This window comes from Chelonus insularis, unplaced genomic scaffold (genome assembly GCF_013357705.1).
Source record: "Chelonus insularis isolate UGA/USDA-ARS -01 unplaced genomic scaffold, ASM1335770v1 contig_139_pilon, whole genome shotgun sequence".
NCBI lineage: Eukaryota > Metazoa > Arthropoda > Insecta > Hymenoptera > Braconidae > Chelonus > Chelonus insularis.
Window position 1 is genome coordinate 846,079 of NW_023276379.1, and position 21,111 is coordinate 867,189.

The 21,111-nt window shown below is 27.0% G+C and overlaps 5 protein-coding genes and 1 long non-coding RNA gene across 10 annotated transcripts; 2 read left to right on the forward strand and 4 right to left on the reverse strand.

Annotated features, from left to right (window-relative positions):
• Positions 1–3: 3 nt before the first annotated feature.
• Positions 4–4,309, forward strand: Sirt2 (Sirtuin 2). 4 transcript variants are annotated; one of them, XM_035096468.1, is made up of 7 exons: positions 4–208; positions 288–530; positions 738–1,094; positions 1,184–1,379; positions 1,450–1,642; positions 1,727–1,799; positions 1,891–2,076. In XM_035096468.1, exons 1-6 carry the CDS (start codon positions 157–159, stop codon positions 1,793–1,795), a joined length of 1,110 nt encoding a protein of 369 aa, XP_034952359.1. In that variant the 5' UTR covers positions 4–156; the 3' UTR covers positions 1,796–1,799; positions 1,891–2,076. The 4 variants fall into 4 exon arrangements, with proteins under 4 accessions (XP_034952359.1, XP_034952358.1, XP_034952357.1 ...); XM_035096467.1 differs by lacking the exon at positions 1,891–2,076 and adding an exon at positions 4,067–4,309 and having other exon boundaries at positions 5–208; XM_035096466.1 differs by having other exon boundaries at positions 5–208; positions 1,727–2,076.
• On the reverse strand, positions 1,825–5,816 carry LOC118074910 (probable 2-oxoglutarate dehydrogenase E1 component DHKTD1 homolog, mitochondrial). The gene is made up of 10 exons (XM_035096462.1): positions 5,595–5,816; positions 5,109–5,398; positions 4,362–4,931; positions 4,062–4,283; positions 3,818–3,975; positions 3,493–3,760; positions 3,205–3,412; positions 2,656–3,068; positions 2,183–2,578; positions 1,825–1,962 (listed from the first exon to the last, which is right to left on the reverse strand). The coding sequence occupies exons 1-10, from the start codon at positions 5,758–5,760 to the stop codon at positions 1,855–1,857; spliced, it is 2,799 nt and encodes a 932-aa protein (XP_034952353.1). The 5' UTR covers positions 5,761–5,816; the 3' UTR covers positions 1,825–1,854.
• Positions 5,817–5,956: 140 nt separating this feature from the next.
• Positions 5,957–8,481, reverse strand: LOC118074911 (poly(U)-specific endoribonuclease homolog). The gene is made up of 5 exons (XM_035096463.1): positions 8,323–8,481; positions 7,511–7,888; positions 6,979–7,438; positions 6,486–6,918; positions 5,957–6,370 (listed from the first exon to the last, which is right to left on the reverse strand). The coding sequence occupies exons 1-5, from the start codon at positions 8,375–8,377 to the stop codon at positions 6,137–6,139; spliced, it is 1,560 nt and encodes a 519-aa protein (XP_034952354.1). The 5' UTR covers positions 8,378–8,481; the 3' UTR covers positions 5,957–6,136.
• Positions 8,482–8,727: 246 nt separating this feature from the next.
• On the reverse strand, positions 8,728–9,527 carry LOC118074760 (uncharacterized). Its single transcript, XR_004691232.1, has 3 exons — positions 9,264–9,527; positions 8,968–9,191; positions 8,728–8,881 (listed from the first exon to the last, which is right to left on the reverse strand). It is a non-coding gene; the product is annotated as an uncharacterized lncRNA (long non-coding RNA).
• Positions 9,528–11,367: 1,840 nt separating this feature from the next.
• Positions 11,368–12,310, reverse strand: LOC118074759 (acylphosphatase-1-like). The gene is made up of 4 exons (XM_035096209.1): positions 12,256–12,310; positions 12,156–12,172; positions 11,856–11,965; positions 11,368–11,770 (listed from the first exon to the last, which is right to left on the reverse strand). Exons 1-4 carry the CDS (start codon positions 12,302–12,304, stop codon positions 11,656–11,658), a joined length of 291 nt encoding a protein of 96 aa, XP_034952100.1. The 5' UTR covers positions 12,305–12,310; the 3' UTR covers positions 11,368–11,655.
• A 355-nt stretch (positions 12,311–12,665) lies between these two features.
• On the forward strand, positions 12,666–20,475 carry LOC118074757 (cell growth regulator with RING finger domain protein 1-like). 2 transcript variants are annotated; one of them, XM_035096206.1, is made up of 6 exons: positions 12,666–13,312; positions 14,103–14,260; positions 18,756–18,927; positions 19,104–19,245; positions 19,718–19,825; positions 19,952–20,475. In XM_035096206.1, exons 1-6 carry the CDS (start codon positions 13,215–13,217, stop codon positions 20,402–20,404), a joined length of 1,131 nt encoding a protein of 376 aa, XP_034952097.1. In that variant the 5' UTR covers positions 12,666–13,214; the 3' UTR covers positions 20,405–20,475. The 2 variants fall into 2 exon arrangements, with proteins under 2 accessions (XP_034952097.1, XP_034952098.1); XM_035096207.1 differs by having other exon boundaries at positions 19,107–19,245.
• The last annotated feature ends 636 nt before the right edge of the window (positions 20,476–21,111 follow it).

Genomic DNA, 21,111 nt, shown 5'->3' on the forward strand with positions numbered 1-21,111 from the left:
AAGAAGGTCAGTCTATAATGTGGTAGGGGCAAATATATGAAAGGGGGGATAACAAGTCAGGTGATGATTCCTTCGAATACTCCAAAAATACTTTTGTATTATTTTGTAATTTAATATTATTTTACTGACGATAAAAAGATTGTTATTTGCAACAAAATGGACAAATTACCAGTGGATGATGAAAAAGAAGACAAAGAGAAAGACAAAAGTATTAAATGGTTTTTTAATTATTCAATATTATGATTGAGGTTAAGTCAAATATTTTATTTATATTTTTTACAAGATAGGCAGTAATTGTCAAGAAGAAGCAAGTTCATCTATGAATAAATCTGACGACGAAGACGGAAATATGGAAAAAATTCGTAAATATCTAGCCCAAAAATTAAAATTAACTGATACCAGTACTGATGAGTCGGACAAGTCTCGAAAAAAAATTTTAAATCGGTTAGACATTGATGGTATTGTTGAATATATAAAAGAAAAAAACTGCAGTAGAATTATTACTATGGCTGGAGCCGGTATTTCAACATGTAAGCTAATATTTTGTTGTTTATATGTCTATTACGTAAGCTTGAGTTTATTTTATTGTCTATAAATATTTTTCATGTATAAATCATTCATTTTCACAAATGTCTACTTTCTAAATTCTCTGTTTCATATTGAAAAAATTTTTTAATTTAAGTAAAATAATGTTTAGTGACAATAGTTATTTTTATTCGTGGTTATGTTTCTTTCAGCTGCAGGAATTCCTGATTTTCGTTCACCATCAAGTGGGCTTTATCACAATTTACAAAAATACAATTTACCACATCCACAGGCAATATTTGAACTAGATTTTTTCAAATCAAATCCAGAACCATTTTTCGTTTTAGCTAAACAATTATTACCAGAAGGTTTTAAGCCTACACCAAGTCATTATTTTATAAGACTCCTTTGGGAAAAAGGATTATTATTAAGACACTATACTCAAAATGTTGATACATTAGAGAGAGTAGCTGGATTATCTCCGGAAAAAATAGTTGAAGCTCATGGAACATTCCATACTGGAAAATGTTTGAAATGTCAAGCAATATATGATCTTCCGTGGATGAAGAGTAAAAGAAAAAACTATATTTTCATTTATAATACATTCTAACTGGTTAAAATTTGATATAATCGTAGTATTCAATCATTTATTTTACAGAAAAAATTATTGAAAATGTTGTACCAAAATGTGAAGAATGTTCAGAAGGCACAGTAAAACCAGATATTGTATTTTTCGGTGAAATGTTACCAGACCGATTTCACAGGTTAATGAACTCTGATTTCCCTCAAGCAGATTTACTAATTATCATGGGATCTAGTTTAGTGGTACAACCATTTGCATCTCTTATTGATCGGTAAAATGTTGGTGATATTTATCATCATTCGTTTAAAGTGGAAACTTTAATTTAAAATTTTTTTTTACAGAGTTAAAAAATCTTGTCCACGATTGCTAATCAACAAAGAAAAAGTAGGAATGCAAGATCATCTAAGCCGATTATTTGGCTTAAATCAAGGCTTTGTATTTGATCCAAAAAATACAGAGACTGCTCGCGATGTTGCTTGGATTGGTGACTGTGATACTGGTTGTCAATTATTAGCTGACAAACTTGGCTGGGGTGTAAGTTGATAGGATATTTAAAAATTATTAATCAACTAATTGGTTCTTTTGTAAAAAAATTTATTTACTTTGTATTAATTCTAGGAAGAATTGAAAAAACTTATTGAGACAGAACATCAACGATTAGATGCTGAGAAAAAGCATAAAATTTAAATTGGTATTGCTTTTAAATTAATATTATATATAATTATTTGATTTAAAATATAATTTTTTTATTTAATAATGAACGGCTTAACACTAACTTCTAGTGCTTCTCGATCGTGAATTTGACCAACACCAACTGCTGGTGTTGCTAATGCTTCTCGTCCGCAATATTTTAACTGAAAAGTAATTTACCTATGTATTTAAATGCAAAAATTTCCAACTAATTTATCAAATATTCCAGTTAATAAAGCTTTACCATGTAAATTGGTAACACTAAATACTTATAAAAATAGAACTTTTTATCAATAGATTTTTTTTTTGACAAAAAAAATTATTATGATTAATATTATTTTGAATTAAAACTATCAAATAAAGTTATAAAACATTTATACATACCCGCTTTCCGCATAAATTTTCAAAACGTGGCTTTATAAAGCTCCAACCCCCCATATTTTGTGGTTCTTCTTGACTCCAAATGAACTGCCGGGCATATCGATATTTATTTAATTCATCATTTAGCTCCATTAGTGGAAATGGGCAAAGACTTTCTACTCTTACAATTGCAGTATTTTGTGATCCTATTATTTCTCTTTGTTTTATTAATTCATAATAATGTTTTCCACTAACTAAAATTACTCTTTCTACTTTCGATTCATCAACTTTATCATCACCAATAACATTTTTGAAACAAGTGCCTGGGGCCATTTCAGTTAATGATGATGTTGCTGATTTATGTCGCAATAAAATTTTTGGTGCGACAATCACCAATGGTTTTCGGAAATTTCTTACCATCTGAAATATTTTATGAACATTATTAGTCTAATTATTTATTAATTTAATTTGAAATAAAATATAAAAGGAGTAAAAACCTGTCTTCGGAGAACATGAAAATATTGAGCCGGTGTAGTAGGATTAACCACCTGAATATTAACATTATCACCATCAGGGGCATCTTCTTTGCTGTCAGTTAGTTGTAAAAATCTTTCGATTCTACACGAACTATGTTCTGGACCAGCTCCGTCATATCCATGTGGTAACAATATTGTTAATCCACTGCAAAGCATCCATTTAGTTTCCCCACCAGTTACAAATGTATCTATAACAACTTGTGCTCCATTAAAAAAGTCGCCAAATTGAGCCTCCCAAATAGTCAAAGTCGAAGGTGTAGCTATACTGAATCCATACTCATAACCGAGTACTGCTTCTTCTGATAAAATGCTATTAGCTAATTCTATTTGACCAGTTTGTCCTTCTGCCATTGAATTTAATGGAATATGAATTTCTGAAATACCATGATTAAAATAAAATAGTCATTTTAAAATGATGCCATCATATGCCAAAATTTAAATCGTTAATTAATACAGTAAAAATACAAAATTATGTAATTTGTTAAATTTAATTATTCTATAAATTTTTACCTCCTGTTGATTGGTCAACAATCATAGCATGACGATGAGAGAATGTGCCCCGTCCCACATCTTGACCACTAACTCTTACATTATATCCTTGATATAATAAACTTCCAAAAGCTGCTGTTTCAGCAGTTGCCCAATCTAAATGTTCTCCACTTTCCAATTTATTTAATCTTGCTTGAACATGACTTTTCAATAAACTTGGATGAATTTTCTGTTTATAAAAAAAGGAAAAAAAAATTATATAAATATATGACAATTTCATCAAAGAAAAGCCATTTCTTTTAAATTTACCGAGTTATCCTTTAATGTGACACTTTTATTGATAATATAATGCAATAAACTTAAGTCTACTCCAGTGTCCCAAGTAGTAAGAGTCGATTGGGCTTGCTGGAATCCTTCCCACTGATGAGTAAAATATGATGGTTGAGGAATATAATTATCTACTTGTTTTAGAGCATTTATTAGAGAAGCATGATATTCTGATATGATTTGCTCATTTTCTTGTTTATTTACAATATATCTAGACTCTAATTTTTCACGATATCGATCGGGAACTGATCTAGAAATAATAAAAAAATAATAATAGCTCAATAGATTATTTTCTTTCATAATTTACCTTCGATCATTAATAATTTTATACATCAATGGATTAGTTAATGATGGTTCATCCATTTCATTATGGCCCCATCGTCTGAAGCAATTCATATCAACGAAAACATCTTTTCTAAATTTTCTTTGATATTCGAATGCTATTCTAGTTGCTTTAATCACTTCCTAAATAAAAAAATATAATTATAGATATATACATAAATAAATCTATCTATTTGCTAGTTTTTTTCTTACAAAATTATTTCAATTACTTCAGGTTCATCTCCATTTACGTGAAGTACTGGTGCGCTTATTGATTTCGCTAAATCTGTACAATACCTTGAAGATCTTCCCCATGAAGCTGGAGTAGTAAAGCCTAGTTGATTATTTACTATAAAATGAATACTTCCACCAATAGTGAAATGAGGAACTGCACTAAGGGCTGAACATTCTTGATTCACACCTTGTCCAGCATAAGCTGCATCTCCATGAATCTAATAAAAATTATTTTGTTAAGTAAGATAATATTACAGTTTTAGATCAATTTTATTAATACTTGATAAGACGAATACTTGAAGATTGATGACTTTATCGCTCCAATATGATTTTTGATCTTTAGAATATCCTCCTTCTTGAATTGTTTGCATTACTGCTCGCGTTTTTCCCATAGATATTGGATTTACAGCTTCTAAATGACTTGGGTTTGGGATCATCGTAACATGAACTTTTTTTCCATTAAATTCGAGATCTTCAGACGCAACGAAATGACTTGGTATATCACCAATTGCTTTTACGTCTTCGGGAAATTCTGGAAGCCCACGGTATTTCCGGAAGAGTTTTTCTGGTGGAAACTTTAATAATCCCGTGAGTACAGCAAGTCTTCCTCGATGTGGCATACACATAACAACATTTTCCAGATTATGTTCAGCACATTTTTGAAAGAATTCATATAAAAATGCTATCATTGATTCGGCTCCAGCGCCACTGTATCTTTTTATAGTAACAAATTTTACAGCCAAAAATTCATCAAATACTTGGCTCTTTAACATTTCTTTTAGAACTGATTTTTGTGTTTTATCATCCACAGTATTATTATTTGCATTTTCCAATTGCTCAGCAAACCATTCTCGTTCTTCTTGTGTCTGTATTGTTAAAAGAATTCTTATTATAGTTGTTATAAGGAAAAAATCTTTTAAATTACTATAAACATATATAGAACAATTTGTTTTTCTCATAATATTAAACAAAATATTGATATAATTTAATCTTATCAATTATCACTGAGACTTGATGAAACGTTTTTTAAGTAATTCGCTTACCTCGAGGTAAGTGAACTCTGCGCCGATAAATTTACAATAAACATTATTTAAAATGTCTAATGCTTCTTCAACTGTTCCTTTAGTTTTCGATGTGTTTAATAGTCCTTTAAATTCTATAATATCTTTTAAATCTAGTCCATATCGTTGTGGATCTAGTTCTATGAGTTTCGATGGACTTGACAAGGCAACAGGATCTATGTTAGCTTGTTTATGAGCATGTTCTCGGTATGCAGTTACTAGTCTATAAAAGTTACTGAACTTGTTTCGATTTTCTAAAACATCTTGAAGAGCTAACAAAAAAATAATTAAATTTGAATAAATACAGTAACTAAAGATTATATTCAAGAGTACTATTTTATTTTGTTAAAGACTAAAATCAAATCTGTAAGTTTTAATTAACTAGGAGTGTTATCAATCATTTAAAGTCAAAAACAAATAACTAAAATATTAAATTATTCTTTAATATGAATTTAAAGTTTTGCTTACCATCATAATAATGAGCTTTTTTTAATTTACATCCATAGATACCATCTTGAGTGTAATAATTACGATTACTAATCTGTTTGAATTTACTTAATTTTTTTTGTATACAAAATGAAATTAAGTTACGATTCATAGCGAGTTTAATAATTTTAACAAAAAATTCTTTCATAAATAGCAATCATTTCTCATGAAAGTTCAAGCCTTAACTAAATATATCATTCACTTTCTTTCCCCTCTTTTATTCGTGTTTATTATTATCATTATTGTCATTATCATCTTTATTATTCATCCGAACTTTGTACATGAGAATTTCTCCACATGCTGTTAGTTTTTTACTTAAACTTGTCAACTTTGGAAACGGAAAATAAAGAAAGAAATATTATCATATATTTATCATATCATAGATAATTATCATGTATTATCGTGTCATAGATTATAATCATTTTATCGATAGCTTTTCCAATTAATGACTCAATTTTAAAATGATTAAAGATAAAATTTATGTTTAACATTTTTTTCAATTTATATTAATTAAAGTAATAGTTTTATATCTCTGGATAAGCTGATCCAATCAATTCTTTCCCTCGATATTTAAATTTGTAGGTCTGAATATTGAATTTTGTGCCACCAAGTGATACAGGACATGAACTATCAGGTCGTGCAAAATAACAAACAGTATATAGTGCCATTTCTAGCTCTGGCGAAGTTCCAATAAACATTGTTGTGACTGGTTTATCAACTCCATTAAATTTTGCATGTAACTTTAAGATAACAGCATTCTGAAAAAAAAAATTATAAATATTGTTTAAAATTCAATCATTCTATTCATACTTATTTTAATTATGATAAGAATTTGAAAATTTTATCAATTGTGGAAAATAGTCTTAAACTCACCTCTCCAAGATCTACTTTTTTAATGTAACCAAGATAATCAGCCCTTTTTTTAACTTCTTCGGCATTAAAATAAATCCAGTTATGCAGTCCACTCACTTCTGTTCCTAATTTTACTTCTGTCAAGAAAACATGCTCAAATCCTGTAGAACCTATTTTACCTTCCCCTCGCGAATAAAGATTGAACCACAGTCGTCTTAAAGTGTCCTTATATTCATAATAATCCTTACGAACGAAGCCTTTATCTGCTAAAAATCTCATCGCCATAGACATAACATTTGTACTTAAAAATGTGTCGACTAAAAGACTTTCCTCTTCTCTTTGAGATGGACTAATATATTCATGAACTTTTGGATCCAGTTGATAATTATCATAAATTGCAATAACTCTTTGGATAGTAGGAATTTGTAATGCAACTGAATTTACGGTCAAAAGTCTGTAAAAAATAAAAATTCATTTCATTATAAAATGTATATGTATATTATATTTTATTTACGGTTCCGGAGCTTCATCTTTAGAACTGCTAGATGATGTCTGTTTTTGAAGATTCAATTGAATATGTTTAAAAGCATTATTGGAATCTTTAATAAAAAGAGCCTCTGATAATTTTTCTAAATCTTCATCAGTAACTGTATTTCCCTTGCTAAACGTTGGATTGCTTGAGTAAATTTTATTTTGTCCTGAATTTGGTCTAGGAGTTGTAGTAGACGAAGGTGATTTTGATCCTCCAGCTACTTGAGCCCAAGATTTACCACCGGATGAAATCGGAGTCTGTATTATAACAGGTTTGGGATTATTTTGAGTTGAATCAGCGGGTCTACTTGGGATTGGAGTAGATTTAGTAGTAGTAGATGCAACAATTGGAGATCTGTTATGTATTGAATTTTGAGTAGTAGCTAATCTCGGAGTTGTTTCAGTTACTTTGACTTGAGGAAATGATGTAACTGGTTTATTGCCTTTAAATTATAATATTTAAAATTAATTTCCAAATTTTTGACATGAAGCAAAGTATTTATTAACATATGTACTTGGAAGAGTTGGCTGAGATGAATGCCCTGAAGATAATGTAGGCCCTGTAGTCGTTAATTTAGGAAGCTGATTTGAGTTTTGCTCTCCAGCTCCTGTTAAATCTACAGCCCATTCTCTGTAACCTTGTCCAGGATGAGTATTAATACCAGCAGGATTGGGTTTTGGACCAGAAATATCCAAGCCTACTTCTGTACCAGGATTAGGTTGTCTGGGTCGTGTGCGATCTGGGTTTCCTGGATTAGTTATTGGACTGTTACCATTAGGAGAATTTGAGCCTATTTGAACTGAAGGTACTTGTGTGCTTGGTGCAACTGTCGTTGTCGTTGTTGTAGTTTTACTTTTCCAAAATTTTAAATTCCAGTCAGCGTGTGCATTATCTACATATGACAAAATTATCATTGAATATTATTACATACATACAATAATCCTTTTATATAAAAGTATGAAGGGTTATCAACATAATTTTTTGACCTTTTCGATCAAAGTTTCAACAAATGGTCAAAGATAACTAACATGATGATCCATATTGATTATGTCCAAATATAAATTATTTATTTGATTTAACACAAATTATATAATAAAAATATGCAGGATTTTTTGAGAAGAAAGTTTTAACATATCGTTATAATATAATATCATATCTTTCAAGATGTTTAAATAATTGCAACTTCTCTTTCGTAATATTTAAATTTTATGAAACAATCGTTCTTTAAATGCATAACCTTTATTTACTTAAATTTAAAACAAGCAATAAAAATATTTTACAGAAGAAATTTTTTATAAAAATACTTTTTTCAAAAATTGTAATTACCAATTATTGTAAACAAAACCACTAAACAAACAAAAAATAACGTTTTAGACGCCATATTATTGTGTCAAACTTATTCTGGAAAATCTGTGTATGATGTATAGATCGCTATTATTGAACTGTACATCCGACTTCTTAAGAACGACTAAAAGCCTTGAATGAAGCATGTAGAAATAAAGAATGTTAACTATCATTCGAATAACTTTAAAACGTTCTCATGTATCTCTTTTCTTATTGGTTCTTACAACATGATGACGACAAAAGTTAAAATATCAAGGGTATTTATAGTAAAATAATAACTATAAATTATCTTACTGTATATTTTATTGTAAAAAAATATTAGCTTTTCAGTTAAAAGTTATTTTAATATTATTTTCAATTCTTTATATATACAATGATATTTGAGATTTTAATATAATTAAATTAAATTAATTATTACAAAATAGATGATTGCCCATAATATAAAGAGAATAATTAATGCTACTATGGCATTTGAACGAAAACTATCCCAACCAATCAAAGTCAGCCTTTGTCTTAGTGGAATACTGTCAGTGTACGTCAACTATTCGGAAATTTATGAAAAAAAACATTTAACAAGTTTCCAATTAATGGATTATAAAATAATTATAATAAATTAAAAATGATTACAGTCAATTGTGAAAAAGCTTCCTCATCTTCACTGATTATATTTGATTTTTTACTAGTAATTTGTTGATTTAATTCACTAGTCAATTCCTCATTATCAATAACAGCTACCCCTGATGATGTCGATGTTTCTGATGAGGTATAAACAGCATATCTTTCTCTATAATCAATAATAATGGTAGATGTCTTTTGAGTAGGAACATCCCGTGAAGCTGCCACGATTTTATCTATAAAGGAACACAGCTAATTATAATTTTATTTTCTTCCAATTTTCATGGTGTTAAAGTTTCAATACTTACTATTTTTTAATTCATTCAATACTTTTCAAATATAAATAAAAAATCTATGGCATATAAATAAACATATTTTATATATCTTCAATTGTTTAAAAAAAATGAATACTCTTTTGGTAATTATTATTTTTTACTACTTTTGTCTAATAGTAAAATAATCAATTCTGGCATGTTTTTTATGAATCTCAATTATTGACCTTAGTGGATCAATTTATTATAATGAATAAATAAATTTGATGAAATAATTTAGAATTATGGTGGATTTGTGAGTAATATTTAAATTATTTGATAATTGGATAAGAGTGAATAAACAATAATCCATGTAAAAAAAGCAATGACAACGATAATAAGAAAAATTGTCTTCCATAAATGCCAAGGATTTTCAGTTCGTAATCGATGTGGATCCAAAAGTTTTTTGCACCCAGTATTTTTGCATGGTATTGTCACACTATTATCATTGACATATGATGAAGTAGATGGATTTTCTGATGGCCTTTTTATTATTTCACCAAGTTCTGTAGCACTTTTCGATTCAAATTTTTGTTTTGATCGATCTAAAATTATCGGTGCGTCCATCTGAAAAATTATAAATATTTATTAATAATAAACGTAAGCTTGGGAATAAAACATGTCAAAATATTATTTTACTGTGTATTTATTTAAAAATTTTATTATTTTTTTAAAAAATTAGTTGACTTTTATAATGATAGAATGATCATTAATACTAGTTTTATAAATGCATGCTAAAATTAATCATTGATAATTTACATTCTAAATTCTATTTTTTGAGTAATGATTTTTTTAAAATATATATTTAGAAAATTTATAAAATAAAAAGAATTATTGAGGATAACACCTTTCTCGTGAAATAAATGTCAGTAAATAAAATGAACAAAAGTAGGGGAAAATGTAGGATAGTTACGTGAGTATTAAGAATTCCATTATGCATTGTTGGTGGGGAAAAAGTCACGTTTATCTCCATTATAAATGTTGATTTGTAAATTATGATTTTGTGATATGTACGGTAGAATTTAAAGACCATTTACTTTTACGAAGACATTCACAAACGATTTGTTATCTGTGGATCTTTTCTTCTCTAATTAAAACTACTTTATCAAAATTATATTTATTATTCATTTATTCTATATATAGGTACTATTTTTTAAAATTGAAAAAAAAGAGTAAAAACTACACGTCAAATTCACACGATTGTCAGTTGCTCACTGATATGTAGTTTTAGACTGTTCCAAACTCGACAATTATCGCTATCAGTTCTGACCCTCGATCCTCATTATCTTACCCCTCTCATGACTTTTAAAATTGTTCAAATTATTTCTATTAAATGCATCAGTTTTCTACCGATTTTATGACAGGAAAAAAAATAAGTACTACAAATGAACGCTGATTATGTTTAATCGATTTTTGAAGGTCGAAGTAAGTCATTAAAAAATGCAATTTGCAATTCAATCAAGATTAAATACGATAAACAAATAAACTGAGTTGTTATCGACGAAGAAAAAGCAAAGAATTTTGAGTGAAAGTTATTTAAGAGATCAGAAATAAGGGTCATCGACTTATTTACTATGAAATTACGAAAGAAAATTGATGATAGAGTAAAAAGGCTTAGACTCTGTCTTGTAAAACATTCCAACAAATATTGACGAAATTTTACAAGAATAAAAGAGATATAATTTTTTTACAATTAAAACATTTTTTTAATATCATTTTCTCGTATGATTTTGTTTACTGACTTTTTTTTTCTCACCTGTTGCGGCTGCCATGTATGTTTAAAAAATATTTTAAAACACTTCATACTATTTTACAAAAAATACTCTATACTAGTTATAACTAATTTTATTGAATGAAAGTAAATTTACTATTTGATGTATAATAATTAGTTGTAAATAGCTCATAACTATGAGACCAATGATGTTTTCTCTTCGCTTTTTTCTTAACTACTGAAATAAATCGTTTAAAGCGTATTGGAAAGTTATATGTATATTTGTACATAAAAATAAAGGAATCTTTGATGAGTTATGATTGGCGGGAAATTTAAACTGGAAATTAGACTTTTAATCAAATTCATTTGTTTTTAAATTTATTATGTAAATATTTAAGAACAAAAATATGTTCTGATATTGATGTCTATGATTTATCGAAATCAAATTACCCAAAACATTATATATTTTTTTTAATGTAATGAATCATTTCCCATATGATTTATCTTATCTGTTGATTACTTGTGATTAAAAGTACTTGACTTAAAAAGCACTATAACTGATATATTATTAAATAATTTGAATTTTATATAGTTCATCACTCACTTTATGATAATGAATAAATCATACAATAATACTTTTTGCCTCTTATCTTTTACTCATTAAAAGATTGTATTTTATTATTTTTTAACGGAAAAATCGGAAAAAGTTGAAATTGCGATTTCTTGTTCGTTTTTAAATTCAGCTCTATCAATACTTGATTCAGGACTTCCAGTTGTTTCAAGCCATTGTTTCCTATACATTATAGTTAAAATTATTTATAATTTTAAGTAAATTTGTATTTAATAATTTATAAAATAAGAAAATAAGAAATATTTACATCTCATGAACATTAGATGATTGTCCTTCTATGTGACCAATAACTGTTCCATGTTTTGTATTCATACACCATCCTTTCAAATCCAATTCTTTAGCTTTTTTTTGTGTGTACTTCAATAATGTGTTTACATAAAAAAAATGTACAACTATCAATTAACAGATAATACAAATGAATAATATTACTTTACATGAGTAAGACTTATCATTTATAGAATACATACAATTTTTTTAAAAATTAATTACCAAAGTATATTATCATCTCATTTCATTCATTGAATTGATTACGTTTTATCTTACTCACCTTTCTAAAGAATACACCTTTAAAAGATTAAAAATAAAAATAATACATAATTATAAATATATTTAAATATAATGTTCATTTTATTAGTATTTTTGGTTACCTTGGACTCGTCCAAATACTTCAAAATCTAACCCTATCAACTTGGACATATTTTTCTGTTCCCTTTATGAATTTACGAATGACAAATTCTAGATAATTGATAGATAATATTGGTTATCAATCTTTACTGTTCTTGAAATTTTATTTTATTGTTAATGTCATTTTCATGATTAACTTCAAATTGTGTTAATATCAAAATAAATTTTGGTTTCTAAAAAATGTTTGATATGTATATATAGAAACTTTGATTGAATACCACAAAATAAATATCATAGATGTTCCACATGCATAAAACATATATTTAAATATTCGCGGTTCAGTTCTAGATGGCAGCAAAACAGATGTCTTATCCCACTCCCAAAATTTAATCAAAATCCTTTCACACAACTTGTCAGTAATTCATAGGTTCTCTTGGTTCTCTCTTTGATTACTTGAATTGCTTTAGTGTCGACACAAATTGAGATCATAGTGGATGTGATTCTGTAGTTGGAATTTTAATTAAAAATTTTTCAATATAATCAACAAAAACTTTTAATTAATGAATGATTACAATATGAAAAATAAATGTGTATAAGTTGTCAAAGATATGAGATTTAAATGTCTAAATTTTTAAAGTTAAAGATAACCAAGTATTGGTTTAACCTAAAAATTTTTGATCAAAAGTTTGAATAATAAAAAGATAAATAAAAAAAAAATAAAATTATATTGTCGAGGATTCTCGACAATCATTCGAAAGTGGAATGAATTTTAGTACCTTTTATTTGTCCCTAAGGGACTGGAAGTAAAATTGGAGTATAAAATTGATTAATTACATGAAAATTTATTGTTTTTTTTTTTTAAAAGAATTATAAAAAATTTTATTGTAATATATAAATTTAGTGACGCGCCTTTTTAGTAATATTGTGGCGCGTTGTGAAACATCAAAACGCGAGTGTGATACACGACATTAGTGAAACAATAATGACGACGATGCTGGTATTTGTTTCTGAACTATCTAATATTTTCACCGTTCTTGTGGTATTAATATGTTTTTGTGCAGTTGTATTATTTATTATGAGGTTAGTATTTGATTTGTATTCATACTACGTACAATAACAAGATAAAATATTATCACTAATGAATTTTTGTGTAGATAGTATCACGGAAATAATTGCGTAAAATATCTTTTTTAAAAATACCACTTCTGAAAAGTAAAGTTATTTATTAAAAAAAAATAAACAAAAAACACGTGTGTTTGATTCACGTGTAAGTTATTTTATTCTTATATGATTTATTTTTTACATTTTATTTTTTTTATAATTAATTTCACAACAATGGAGCAATAAAGGGAAAGGAAAAAAATTCACGAAACTTTTTAAATCAGTACAATTGCATCACTTGAAGTTTAATCAGAAAAAAATTGTTTCTATTTTTTATTTTATGTATGTATCATATATGACGCAATATGGCGTCTCACATACACTCGTTAGACCTCGTTTTCTATCCAAGAAGTTTCCTGTAAGACTACGACCTCAAGGAAAATTACTTACGTGTCTCTGACTCTTGCCAAATCATACAAATGTACCTGAGTTCATGGGGAGTCATTTATTTTGATAAATTAATAGTTTACTCAATAACAAAAATAGACTTATAATCAGCAGTTTTTTATTGCAAGTATTATATATTCAACTTTAATTATTCAAAATTTGTTTTCATTATCGTTTAAATAATATTCTTTTTATTTTTCGTAATCTTAATACTCATACAGAAAAATCTTTTAATTATTTAATTATTCTTGACATTGATAGTTGATAAATTAAAGTAATCTTTAATAAATTATATTATTAATACGAAGCATTAATTTTTTAGAAATACAATGGTCCTCCGAGTGCATGGAGATGACCTTATGTTTGGAGGTAACGGTGGGGTCATGACTCATTCACCTCGAATACCACAAATGAAGATGATGAAGGTTCATATACCATTTACATTCAAGTTACATGAAAGCTCACGTAGTACGTATGCCGGTAAGTACTTGAAGATAGTTAAAAAAGAAATGCTTTAAAAAAAATCTTAGTACTTTATTTTTATCGAAATTCTATAACATGATATTTGGTAAAATGTATTGAAAAGTGAATAATTCAGAAATGGAAAGATTAATAATTATAATTGATTATGAAGTTCTGGACGAAAAGGTGATAATAAGGTAAAACACGTTGATGTGAATCGTCAAGGTTTTGATTTCATTACTTATGACCGTCATCTTGTATTGCATACAAATTATAATGAACTATTTTGTAACTTTTTTACTAAATACAACATTGTATAGAGTACATTGAATTGATATCGAAAATTTACGTGAAACTGTCAAGTTCAAAATTTTTAACACGATATTTCTATTAATAAGTTCATTATTTTTACAATAAAATAAATACATTTTAAAAAGTTGTAAAATCGTTGATTATTTTTGAAAAATCTGAAATGTTTATATCTGTTAAATAATTTTTATTTAACGAGCTAAATTGATGCAGTACCACGTTTTATAGTCTAGTTGAATGTTTAATTATAAATGTCATTAAAATGTCATCAACATTTTATCTATTCATTCATAAAAAGAAAAATTGAGTAAAAATTACCCTGCAATTCAGAGCAATTTGAATACTGGGTTGAAAGAGAGGAACTTGTACAAAACAGAAAAAAAAATTAAACTACCCTGTAGGGTAAATTTTACTCTTTAAAAATCTTCATATTATAAAATTAAAATAAAAAATTATTATTGGTAAACCGTTTATTGTGTAAATTAAAAATTAAAGTAAATGTTATTTTTGAGAATTATTTCAATTGCAAATTGTGACAATAAAAGTGATATAAAAAATCAAGTACTTGAACTGTAATTGATTAAAAATTGCTTTACTAATGAATTAACTTCTTTATATGTAAATCAATTCAATAGTAATTGATCAATCGCTACATTGCAAATTGATTATGATAACTCATCATTAAATTCATTCATCACAGTAATTGCCTATGAAATATACACTTTTTTGTATTATAACAGAAAATTATGAAAAAAAATTTTTATTTCCCAAAAAAGATGAATGAAGTGTATTGATTTGCTAAAATTTCAGGAATTTATAAAAAAAAAATTAGGTAGGGATTTTGAATAATTGAAAGATAATTCAAATACGGTAGTGAATGTTGAAATGACACCTGACAGTCAAAGATACATTACGAAATGACTTTATCACGTGTAGTGTGTGAATACGTTGATAAAAATCTAAAAATGCATTTTATATTATATGTATCGAAGAATACATATTTGCAGAGCCATTTAGTCTAACAGTTTTTTCATACTGTAATAAAAAAAAAAATCTAATAAATGCATTCAATATTTCGTGATAAAAGTATTTTTTCACACATTTTAGATAATTGATAGATAAGTGAGTATCAATTAACAATGACGTTTGATAGACATAGCGATGATTAATTTCTTCTCTATCATTAAATTAGTCGTCTAGAATTTATATTTAATCAGTGCGTTTCTTCAGTTGGAACCAGTTTAATGTTATTGATGAAGAACTACCTTGACAACATGACCTTGATTGTACACGTGGTGATTTCTAAAGTAAAAAATGCTTCTTTTTCCAGTTATAAAACATCTATGACAAAATTTTTTTAAGACACTACAAAAAACTATACACTCAAATTTATCTAAATTAGTCATTCAGTAGAGAATATCATTCAATCATTTATTCCAAATATATTTAAATGTTTAAAAAATCAAAATATGATATATGTATCTTTAGCAAGTTGTTGTCAAAAATATTGTAAGTAACTCACATGAATAATCTAAGAATCAAATATTAAATAAAAATGTCATAAAGTATATTAAAAATTCCATTAATAATTGTATGGGCCATTAACTAAATTACCTACCTTCCAATCTATTACGTGATAGATATAAAAGTTAACAGAATGTTTACATAAGTTAACTTAAACAATCATATAAAGAGAAGGACTTAATCTATTTTATGAAACTTTCTCAATAAAATTTAATATATACACAATTATAAATAACGGAAGTAGGTAAAATGATGTCGTACGTATAGTTCAATTAACAATAAATCAGGGACAATGGTGACTGGTTGCTTCGATGAATAGCTTAATCATCAAGTATTCAATAGCAGATGAGTGCATTTCACTTTATATGTTCTCTATCATCACAATTGGACTTGGTACTACTCATCCTGGTGGCGTTGACCCCAATAACCTACTTGTCAAGCTTTATTATTAATAATATCAATAAATATCAATTACTTTTAACTTCAAAAATGACTGCTCGTCCTGTTTACTTTTTTTTAATCAATTTTAGATAAATATTCATATTCAAAAATTATTCATACAAAATAGCTAATAGATATTTTATAGAAATATCTGATAGAAATTTTTTGTTGATTCCAATTTGGTAATTGGAAAAAATTTTCTCTGAATGATGAGAATTTTCAGAAAGTTGGAAAGATGTTATTGTTGCAATTATGAATTACAAAATATAAATGGAACATTTGGAAATTTCACAAGTAAATCTAATAAATAATCTACTTCAATTGTAGTTATCACAATATTTAATTTTTTAATTTAAATACCTGAATCTATAAGCTGTTTTAATACTTTAATTTAATTTTCCTTTAATTTTATTATGAATGCCATCTTTTGATAATCGCTATCGTATTGCAGTATATTCAATGAAAAAAAAACTACATTATTTTCATTTCAAAAATACTTTTTCACATTGCGTGAACATTTCTTTATTGATTTCAATGCTCTTGAGATAATTGCGTCATTAATTTCTTGTAGTTGAACAAGGTGGTGATTTCATTTTTAAATTCTAATGAGTGACCGTTGCTACTATAAAGAATAAAAGTGTATTAAACATGTAGCTATTAAAATTCATATTCAAATCTTCTACATTAATTTTCCTTTACATCAATACAGTAGAATTGTGTGAAAAAAAAGTCATTTATTGCAAATTGCAGAAAATTAAAAATGGAATATTCATTATTGAGTAATAGACTAATTTTAAAATTGAATAATTACCTATAAATATTTATTTTTAGCTGAATATTTTGAAAATAAATTCAAGGATATATTTTCAGACAATAACCTGTAGTGATGGCGAGTTTTCTTAATCTTGCACTTGGCGACCTTGATCACAGATTTTCTGCTTAGCAGAGTCATGTAGGCTCTTACAATTTGCATTTATTGTAAAATTTTTATGAAAAATTTTCTATTGATATCAAGTATTTGTAGAATAATTTATAAATTTCAGAGACAATCATTCAAATATATATGCATTTAAATATTAAATGATGATAAATTCATAAAATACATTCTATAAGATGATGATTATTTCTATTCTTCAATATAATAATTGCGTCTCCTGGTTAGCCTTGTAAATTCTACGTGTGTCGAAATTTAATCTGTTAAAGACCAGACAATATTTATAGTTTGTAATTTGAATTTCGCAAAAGTTATAAAATAAAATAAAAAACTTGAGTCGGTAACTGGCACAAGGTCTTATTGGTCATAAGTATAATTATGTGGTTATTTTCAACTGTTTTATCTTTTAGCTCTCATTGACAATTTTGTAAGTGAAATACTGAGAGTAATAAGCAAGTTTCTTTCCCTTTCTCAAATTTTCATGTGCCTGGTCAGTGGTTGTCGTAACCACTAGTGGTCGATTCCAGTCTTAAGTCTTTACTCGACTGTCTATATAGCAAATAAGCGGTTATATTACGCAATGAGGATTTGATAATCGGTTAAGTTGAAGCAGCCGTTACATTTTCAGGACGTAAGAGTTCAAAATTTTTATCTTGTTGAATTATAAGAATTATTGATTGAATATTCTAAAAAAAAAAATTTTCATGTAATTTAATCAATTTTATTTATTCTTTTTAATTCAATTATTTTACAATATTTTTTCTTTAAATCATTTTTTTTTTTTTTCGTTTTCGTTTTTAATTAAATAAAAATATCTTTTATTATTGACAAATATGTGATAGATTCATAAAATATGTAGCTTTAAATTCTTTATTAGTTATAAAAAAAAAAAAATATTCATGATTCAGGAATAGATTGATGATAGAAGAGTGTATGATCTTAGCTTGAAGCAATAAGTTGGTCCGATGCTGCAGCTTTCACTTTCGTTCGTTCTAAACCACGAACAATCACTGCTCAATAAGCTCATTGCATCCAGTGTTATCGTTCTGTTATGGCTGCAAAAATATTTATAAACTTAATCGATATAACGTATGACTATTTCTAACTATTCATAACAATATTAGTACACCTATTCATTTTCTAATTGAAAAAATTTTTACATATAACAATAAAGATATATTGTTTTGATCATATAATTATATTATTTTTTAAACTTTAATAAAGTTAATTATCATATTGGATTTAAAAACATCAAAATAAAAAAAAAGGAAACTATTCCAGATATTATTTTTTCTTTTATTACAGAAGTTGAGTGTGAAATATCGAGTCAAGTGGAATATTCTTTACAAGCAATATGGGGAGTGAGTATCAGGGAGCTCCATTTGGCACTTTGGAAGCCATGGAATGCTCTACGGGATGCGTCACTAAACGGGACTCTTCTACAAGGCCATGCACAATATTTAACACCGCCACAAACGTATCCTTATCCAATTATCATAAAAAATTAGCATTTTATTTTAAGATTTTAGCAAGATGATGATGAAAAATTGAGGTTTAACTAAAGGCTGTTGAACCATTTATATTTTTTAACTCTTTTTTTTTTTTTTTATTTTTATATTCATGAAGATGATGATCCTTAACTCAAGACTATAGTAGGCAACCCCATGGAGAAGAAACACTTAGGTTATCATTACCAGCACCAGAACTGGAATTAGGCACTCCGCCAAGATTGTGTTATCCTTTGGTCATTTTTTTGACACGTAAAGACAATCGAGATCCTCATCCTGATGAGACTGTGAGTAAATTTACATTTTAATGAAGAACACGGAAAACCACTTTTACAAAAAATAATGTCTTCGTTTCAATCGATTTTTTCTTTCTTTATAACTGAGTCATTAATTATGATAAAAACTTGTGAGTTTTACATGAGATTTTATATGATAGAAGTAATTAGCAAGAAATTCATAATTATTCATTTAAATTATCACTACAATGTAAATTGATAATCTTTACAGATCAATAATACGAACAATTAAAAATTTTCATACTCTACTGTATAATATATGAAATAGTAAATGATCATATTTATATTGTAATAGTATCTGAATATACAACTAACTGTATATTCTAGAATCTACTAGATAATGTTTAAGCTTAAACTATTACTGTGGCTTTTTCCGTATAAGATTGCTAGAGAATTATGTCATACGTCGTTAATTATGATTTTTATGGCACAAATAAATAATTATTCATTCTTTAAAAAACAGGTTGCTTTGGTGAATGTAGTTCACATAAAAGATAGTGTCTGTACACTACCGACCTCAATTTTGGCTCAATATCTCAAGCAAGCAAATGGTCAGCTGTCCTGCCTGAAGGTAAGACCTTGTACCGCATTTATTACATCATCATGAAAGTCCTCATACCCTCATTCATATTTTAAAAAAATATTATTCTACTATGAAAAATGTTAAAATTTTATTTAAAATAAAATTGTATTTCAGCAATTATACTTGGCAACAGGAAATTCAACGAGTTATGATGAAGGTGATGTTTCTACAGGCTTGGGTCCTGCTTTAGCTCTTGCTGAACCTTGTAATAATAATGGAGCAACCAGTAGAGGTGCACTAGTAGCTTCAGGTGCAGGCGACTCTGAAGGATCACTTTGGAACTCTGCTGGTGAACAACTTTGTGTTGTTTGCCAATATTTTCCCCTTTCGAGGGCTTTACTTCCTTGTAGACATACTTGTATCTGTGCTTCTTGTTTTGGGAAATTAGACAGATGCCCAATGTGTCGTAGTCCAATAAAAAGTTACTTTTGTATTAGAGGGGAAGAATATATGCCAACTGAAAATGACATGAATCCGTGTAAACAAAGACAAGCCACACATGGACCTTCTCATTGGCTTCATGACTGGAATGACAGACTTACAGATTTTTTAGGTTTTGCACGATAAATTTTTTATTACTATAATTATTATGATTATTACTATTATTGATATCATTATCATTATCATAATTATTTTAATTAATTTTTATTATCGGTAAATAATTTTGTAAAAATATTTTCATTTTAATGGGACTGACATTTATTCATATGATCATTGAAATTTATTTATAAATTTAGTTTCACTGATCAATTTTAAAATCTAATTGAAAGATAAAATATAAAATTAACAGTAATATTTTATTAATTACATTTTTATCAGAAAGATGTGCTAAAACAATATGAATTTTAGAACTGTAATGATATGATATTACAATTCATGTTGAATGTAATTTTTCAAATCATTTGAAGTATTAGAATATTCTATGGATACATTTTAATCATAAACTGATAATTTTGAATTTTATTTCCACTTTCAAAAGATTCTTTACATTTGAGTCATAAAACTTTAGGTAAGAAAAATGAGTATACATTTCTTTAAGAAGAAGGAAATGTATTATGAAAGAGATTGTTCATTGTTTTTTTTTTAAACATTTTATCTTTCAATTTTGTTAAAATATTAAATAAGTATGTATATATATTCATAAACAGTAGTTATTTTTTTAACAACATAATTAAGAATATTTTGTGAGAATCGGAAGCGTAAATCTTGAATTTATTCTAATAGAAAATAATAATAAGCTGTAAATACATAGACTGTGATAATCCGGATGAATA

What these genes read in the sequence shown, in the direction of transcription:
- LOC118074910 (XM_035096462.1), bottom strand. Translation starts at nt 5,760, where the DNA reads ATGAAAGAATTTTTTGTTAAAATTATTAAACTCGCTATGAATCGTAAC. An exon ending in TAAATGGAGATGAACCTGAA is followed by an intron (nt 3,976 to 4,061) that starts GTAATTGAAATA and finishes TTTTTTATTTAG; the next exon opens with GAAGTGATTAAAGCAACTAG. An exon ending in TCACATTAAAGGATAACTCG is followed by an intron (nt 3,413 to 3,492) that starts GTAAATTTAAAA and finishes TTTTATAAACAG; the next exon opens with AAAATTCATCCAAGTTTATT.
- Sirt2 (XM_035096468.1), top strand. Translation starts at nt 157, where the DNA reads ATGGACAAATTACCAGTGGATGATGAAAAAGAAGACAAAGAGAAAGAC. An exon ending in AGACAAAGAGAAAGACAAAA is followed by an intron (nt 209 to 287) that starts GTATTAAATGGT and finishes TTTACAAGATAG; the next exon opens with GCAGTAATTGTCAAGAAGAA. An exon ending in TTTGCATCTCTTATTGATCG is followed by an intron (nt 1,380 to 1,449) that starts GTAAAATGTTGG and finishes TTTTTTTTACAG; the next exon opens with AGTTAAAAAATCTTGTCCAC.
- LOC118074757 (XM_035096206.1), top strand. Translation starts at nt 13,215, where the DNA reads ATGACGACGATGCTGGTATTTGTTTCTGAACTATCTAATATTTTCACC. An exon ending in TATTTAACACCGCCACAAAC is followed by an intron (nt 18,928 to 19,103) that starts GTATCCTTATCC and finishes TCAAGACTATAG; the next exon opens with TAGGCAACCCCATGGAGAAG. An exon ending in ATCCTCATCCTGATGAGACT is followed by an intron (nt 19,246 to 19,717) that starts GTGAGTAAATTT and finishes TTTAAAAAACAG; the next exon opens with GTTGCTTTGGTGAATGTAGT.
- LOC118074911 (XM_035096463.1), bottom strand. Translation starts at nt 8,377, where the DNA reads ATGGCGTCTAAAACGTTATTTTTTGTTTGTTTAGTGGTTTTGTTTACA. An exon ending in AAAGATGAAGCTCCGGAACC is followed by an intron (nt 6,919 to 6,978) that starts GTAAATAAAATA and finishes TATTTTTTACAG; the next exon opens with ACTTTTGACCGTAAATTCAG. An exon ending in AAAAAGTAGATCTTGGAGAG is followed by an intron (nt 6,371 to 6,485) that starts GTGAGTTTAAGA and finishes TTTTTTTTTCAG; the next exon opens with AATGCTGTTATCTTAAAGTT.
- LOC118074759 (XM_035096209.1), bottom strand. Translation starts at nt 12,304, where the DNA reads ATGTCCAAGTTGATAGGGTTAGATTTTGAAGTATTTGGACGAGTCCAA. An exon ending in TCATCTAATGTTCATGAGAT is followed by an intron (nt 11,771 to 11,855) that starts GTAAATATTTCT and finishes TATAATGTATAG; the next exon opens with GAAACAATGGCTTGAAACAA.